Consider the following 6,567-nt stretch of genomic DNA (forward strand, 5'->3'; position numbering starts at 1 on the left):
CTTCACAATTATGCTTCTTAAAGCATGACTGTAAGATCTCCTTAAAGATTGAAATTGAAGCTGATGAGGAAATGAAGTGTAGTTCTTCTACCAACTCATCAATACACCTTTGTGGTACATTGAATTTGCTTTCCAATTTTAGTAGCAAATGGGACAGATTTTTCTAAATGAAGTTAGGCAGTTCTGCAACTGTTTCATGCTCTGCATCATCATTCACTGCTCCCTGAGTATGTTCTTCAAATTCAGGACTGTCACCTGCCAGGAAATGTTTGACAGATCTCTGCAGAAACTCAGACTTGAAGTCATCCAGTGAGTGAGGAGTATGCTTCCATGAGTGTTTGTTTTGAAAGCACAGTTTTCAAAAACACAACAGACAGTTTCTTGTTTTCTTAAATGACGTCCAACATGCTCAAAGTATTTTCTTTCTGTGGATAAGAGCAGCATGGACATTTAAAAGACAAGACTTCTGTGTGTGTCATTGATCAGATTTTGGTTTTGTTTTATTTACTTTTTTTATAAGGGCAAGGTATGCTTAAACAAAAGATCAAAAACTTAGATTTTTAAAGGTTTTTATCTCTGTTATTAAGTAACAGCTCTCAATAATAAAAAACAAACAAAAAAACAAAAAAAAAACTGTATTTATAAACCAAAAATGTGAATACAAGAAGAAAGCGAGCATTGACATTTTAAACTTTGAAGACTACAAAGCCGTTGCACAGGAACTAAATACCAGCTGCCTCATTATCATGCAGCAGCTGATTGTCATGTAAAAGAAAAGTGTGAAATCTTGTAAAAACAAAACACTACCCCAAATGTTACACAACTAAGCAAGTTTAATCATCCGTGCAACACGGTCTTTCCTGAGACCGGCAATGTGATTTAAAAAAAACAAAACAAAACAAACAAACAAACAAAAAGAAAAAAAGAAACTAGCCTCTTCAAGTGGTATTTCAATGCGATGGCTTCCCAAGCTGCTTTCACTGACTTCGACACGTAGTTCTTTTTCAGAGATGAAATGAAACACTTTTAATATTTTCCAAAACACGGGGGTATCACCCAGTGTCGACTCACAACGTCCAGATATGTTTAGTGAGCTATATCTAACCAACGTGCTGCAGGTTTTAATTCAAATCTTTTTAACGTTCCTACAGATTTGTCTCGATAATCCGCTCCGAAACGGGTCAAAGCTGACAATGGGGAATATTGAACATGTTCAATATTTCAGAGCCGATTTCTGAGGAACACTCGTACATTCTGACTGCGTGGATGGTGACGTGGCACGGAATGTAGCCAATCAGAGAGCGAGCTGGCTGGGGAACAAGGAAGTAAATAAAGTTCTTCCTTTGCCGGTTGTTGCTATGGTTCTTCTTCTTTTGCCGGTTGTTGCTATGGTTCTTCTTCTTTTGCCGGTTGTTGCTATGGTTCTTCTTCTTTTGCCGGTTGTTGCTATGGTTCTTCTTCTACGTTTAGGTTGTAGATGAGTTGTGGGACAGCATTATGATGTGAGTGTTGTTCTGTGATTAGATTATCGGCACACACCACACACATGATCAAAACTGTTTAATGCCGGATTTTTTATCTTTACATGTGAGGTCTCGAACAGATAAAAAATCCCATAAGATTAAAATAATCGTTATGTGTGTACCAGGCTTACCTATCTGACCTCATGCTTCTCTCTCGTTTTGATGGCATAATGTTATTCATTACACACACTCCTGGAGCTGTATTGTCCTGCAGTGTCCCAAGGCCGAGAAACTGCACTTAACTATATATATTTTTATTTTTTCTTCTAACACAGACCATCACATGTCAATTGCATTTTGCTTTATGACACTGTGTTACACACCAGCAAATGGATATCAACACATTAGCTGTTTTTGGATGTGCATCATGGCTAATTCAGAAAGAAAGAAAGAAAGAAAGAAAGAAAGAAAGAAAGAAAGAAAGAAAGAAGACACGTGTGAACAGGCTTTCAGGACAGAGCTCAGAGAAGAGACAGGATGCAAGACGGATCACAGATTAGCCTTTGTTAGTGGGAGCAAATTGGGAAAATCTCCCAAAGTTCACTGGTGTTGCTTTAATTCCCATCTCTGAAAGAGAAATCCAGCAACCAAAAGATACATAAGCTAGATGTCATGCTGTATTTTACTGTCATGTCGGCAACCAGCAGGCATGAAATTACAATGTAAATAGTTGACTTTCTTTTCCTGTGACTGAATGAGAATGTGTCCATCTCTTTTCTCTGTACAAACCATTCATGAAATGAGTTTTCTGGCTTTCTAATTTATTGCTATAAAGCCTTAAGAAGGTTTATTCTGCATCTCATACAGATCCTATACAATAGTTATCCACTGCACTTTTGTTGATGGCTTCTTAGTTGTTGTTTTCTTTCTAACCACAAGAATTTCTACAATGTATTTGCCCATAACAGTTACATCAGTTGGCAAAGTACCAAAATACATAATATCAAAGCTGTAATTTAGTTCTGTGCCAGTTTTGACAATATTGATCTTAGCTTGTTCGTTCAACTATCAGAATACAAAAAAAAGCTTCTTTTTTTTTTTACTGTAGGTCATGTTTGGAAATTTCTTCTTTATCATGTTTTATTTCTTCATCAGAACAGAATGCTTTCACAAACTGCATGGCATTAAAAATGCACACAACTCAACAGAAGCAAGCCCATGTGAAGATTAATCAATGCAAACTTCACTTAAATTTCCAAAAAGATTTCTTTGTCTCTGGGATAGAAGAGAAATTCTAAATGTCTGGTCAGAGTTTTAGGAGATCAACTCTCTGTACAAATCCTGAAATTAAATGTTCACAAGTCACTATGAGAGTGAGACTTGTGCAGTTTATGGAGATAAAAAGACAAGATGTTACATTCTGTAAATAACCAGGTTCGTCATTTAAAAGCAGACAAATTTTTACAAGAAGAGTCTGAGCCAGAATTTTAGCGCCCACATTTGAATTCACTATCCATCATGTGCATATGAACAATAATCTAAAATCTAAAATATTATTTTCATGTGTCTGTATACAGATGTGAGGATAGTGGACCCTCTAGGCAGAGGCCTACACAGAGAGGGCGTGGGAGGAGCAGTCAAGCGAGGTCCAGATCTCCACAGCCACACCATCGCTTGGAGCCCTGGAGAACTGGACAGCACCCTGACGCTGCCCCAGAAATCAGCAGATTCATGCCGCGGAGACCACCAGGAGCCCAGGTGGACAGCCATGCAGTCTTTTCACCGCTGAAACTATTTCAGCTATATTTTTCCCCCACCACTATGCACACACTGTGTGCTAACACAAACAAAAAAGCAGCACACAGTAAAGAGATGGGGAAAAAATATAGATGGGCTGATGTCGACAATGAGGAGCTCTATAAGTTCCTGGGCCTCCTCATCTACACATCCCTGGTGTCACTGCCCAGCATCAGGGATTACTGGAAACAGGATGCGATCACATCTGTGCCGTTTCCAGCCACCATAATGGCGAGGGACTGCTTCAGGGCTCTGCTGTCAAACATCCACCCCAGTGACCCGGAGGAGGATAAAAAAAAAAATGATGACAGGAAGGGAACTCCTTCATACGACAAGCTTTGTAAGATGAAGCCCCTCATAAACGACATCCTCAGTGCCTGCCAGGCTCATTATCATCCGAGGAGGGAATTGGCTGTGGACGAAAGAATGGTGGCCACAAAGGCAAAAACTGGGATGACACAATACCTGAGGGACAAACCAACAAAATGGGGAATTAAATTGTTTGTTTTGGCCTACTCCAGCAATGGCTACACGGTCAACTTCAATGTTTATGTGGGAAAGAAGCACACACAGACGGTGCATGGAGTGGCATATGATGTTGTAATTGACCTTATCCAGCCATCATATCTTGGAACAGGTTACCATGTTTACATGGACAATTTCTATTCAAGCCCTGAGTTGTTCCTGAAGCTGGCGGGGATGAAGTTTGGAGCCTGTGGTACTAACAGGGACAACAGGAGAGGGTGCCCAGGAAAGAGAGACAATGCTCTCTCAAAAACATCAGAGAGAGGTGAAGTACGGTGGATCAGGGAGGGCTCCCTGGTTTTTGTAAAGTGGATGGACACAAGGGAGGTGTCAGTGTGCTCCACAATTCATCCAGCATTTTCTGAGGAGACGGTCAAGAGGAGGGTGAAGGGCAAGGATGGACGCTGGACAGAAAAACAGATCTCCTGCCCTACCCCAATCATCGCTTACAACAAGCACATGGGTGGTGTTGACCTGTCCGTCCAGCTGCTGCAGTACTATTCCACCCACCGCAAATCTGCATGCTGGTACCGCACCCACTTCTTACACCTCATGGACATTGCCACCACCAATGCCTACCTTCTCCACTGTGACATCAAAACTGCAAACCAGGAGAAGCCCATGTCACACAAGGACTTCCAAACTGAGCTGGTGGCCCAGCTGTGTGGGGTGGACAGGAGCGGCAGACCAGCCAAGAGAAGCGCAGACCACATTCCCGTTCCCATTGCTGTGGTAACAGACACCAGCCAAAAAGCCACACAAGGACGTAGGAGTTGCCAACGCTGCCACCAAGTGGACAAAAAGAGAAACCTAACCCCTTGGAAATGCAAAGCTTGTGATGTGGCTCTCTGTGTTATTGTGGATAGAAATTGCTTTGCAGAGTGGCATGTGTAAATAAAAAAACTACAGCCCATTGTATATAGTGTAAAATATGTGTATATAGTTTGATTACATCTCAATTGTCTCTCAGTGTTACATTTGCACTATTACTTTACAGTTGACTGCACTATTATTTTACAATTTGTTTGTTTTTTGAAGAATTGCAGCTGAAGTTTGTGTGTTTGAAGAGTTTCAGCTAAAAACGCCTATGAATATACATGTTTTTCTTGTAAATATTTGTATATAGTAATACTTTATTTCAATTTTACATTTAGATATTTATATTAGAAACCTATATTTTTTCAAGTTCCAAAACAGTTGAGTGAGCAAGTTTGTGGTTTTTATTGTAATAAATACCACTTTTTCTCAATTTGAATTTAATGATTTTTGTGTATTTTTTGGTCCAATATGTTGATGAAGTAGGTTGTAGTGAAATAATAACTATCTCTTCATATAGATGAATTTGTGCTGAAAAAAAAGATACCAAGCATGGGCATGTGAAACATTTTTTTATGTGGTATATAGAGACAAAATCAAAAGTATTAAAAAATGGCCAAAATAGGCTCAGGATTCAAAGGGTTAATCTGTGCTCTGTAAATGTGATGGGACATCATGGTTCTCTGTGCTGAAGGAGACTTATTCAGTGTAGGATGACTATTTAACGTGGTACGGCACAGAGGCGGTAAGGTTTGGGATTTCGAAGACCTCCAGACTGGGCTGTTCTCCTGCTGGTGCTGAGAATGAAAACCTCTGCAGAAGGGATGTGAAAAAGAGGAATAACTCCATCTTGGCCAGTTGTTTGCTATGGAAGCCTACATCTGATTTTGCTTCTATGTTGGTAGTCTTCCTGCTTTGCTGCTGTACAGACGCTTCCTGCGTTTGCTCTCCCTTCTGCTGCATTCTTCCTCTTTTTATTTTGATTTGTACACTGATTTTTCCTCTTTCTTATCTAAAACCCACCCACAGTAGTTTTTTGATACCTATAAGTTGCTGGGACTAAAAAATTTTTACCAGAAACCGTAATATTTTTCATAGCTCTTCTATCTGCAGCGCTCCGTGTGCGTGGCCTACACACAGCTGAAGCCTACACGTAGCACTCAGCTAAAGTTAAGTAGCTTGGAAAGGTGCTAACGCTAGGCTAACAAGCAACAAGATGCCTTCCATCTCCACAGATGACTACCAAGACCTATTTAAGAAAATAACAGCGCTGGAGGCGAAGGTTTGCCGCCTTGAGGTCAATATTGAAGTAAATGGACTGCATGGAAATGAAACAACCTTGTCATTGACCCACAACAGCAGAGGTGAGCAAGCTAACAGATGGCTAAAAAGCAGAGATAACACTACTAAAAAAAGAAGCAGCCTCTGTGAATTACAAGAAATCATCGGGTAAAAATCCTCCCTGGAACTGTCTTGGTGCAAAGCCAAAAAGTAAATCATGCCTTCTGGAAAAGGGAGGACAACGTATCACAGGCCGGGCGCAGCCAGCTGAAGTCTATGATGAGACTGACTGACTTCTTTTACCCTCTACATGGTAGGAAACAGGGCTGGACAACCCAGACTGGGAAGGTTAACAACAAACCTCCAAAGCACCTGAATGTGGAACTACAGAACAGATTTGCTCCACTATCAGAGGACTCGGGATCTTCATTGGACGGCCATCAATCCCTGGACTAAAAGCTGGTCAGAAAGGAAAAGGCCACAGGGAAAGCTAAAGGCTGGGCCTGAAACTCTGATTATTGGTGATTCTACTGTAAATGATGTTCAGTGGATGTGTGGAAAGAACACCAAAGTCCTCTGCTTTCCTAAAGATATGATCAGTGACACGCAGGAGAGAATTCTGGAAGCCGTGGCTGATTACCCAGATGTGAGAAACATGGTTCTACACAACCTTGATTTTATGTTT

At 40.7% G+C, this 6,567-nt stretch overlaps 1 protein-coding gene across 1 annotated transcript; it reads left to right on the top strand.

Annotated features, from left to right (window-relative positions):
• The first annotated feature begins 3,335 nt into the window (after nucleotides 1–3,335).
• Nucleotides 3,336–4,679, top strand: LOC121652075 (piggyBac transposable element-derived protein 4). The gene has a single exon (XM_042004617.1). The coding sequence runs from the start codon at nucleotides 3,336–3,338 to the stop codon at nucleotides 4,677–4,679; it is 1,344 nt and encodes a 447-aa protein (XP_041860551.1).
• The last annotated feature ends 1,888 nt before the right edge of the window (nucleotides 4,680–6,567 follow it).

This window comes from Melanotaenia boesemani, chromosome 13 (assembly GCF_017639745.1).
Source record: "Melanotaenia boesemani isolate fMelBoe1 chromosome 13, fMelBoe1.pri, whole genome shotgun sequence".
NCBI classification, from domain to species: Eukaryota; Metazoa; Chordata; class Actinopteri; order Atheriniformes; family Melanotaeniidae; genus Melanotaenia; species Melanotaenia boesemani.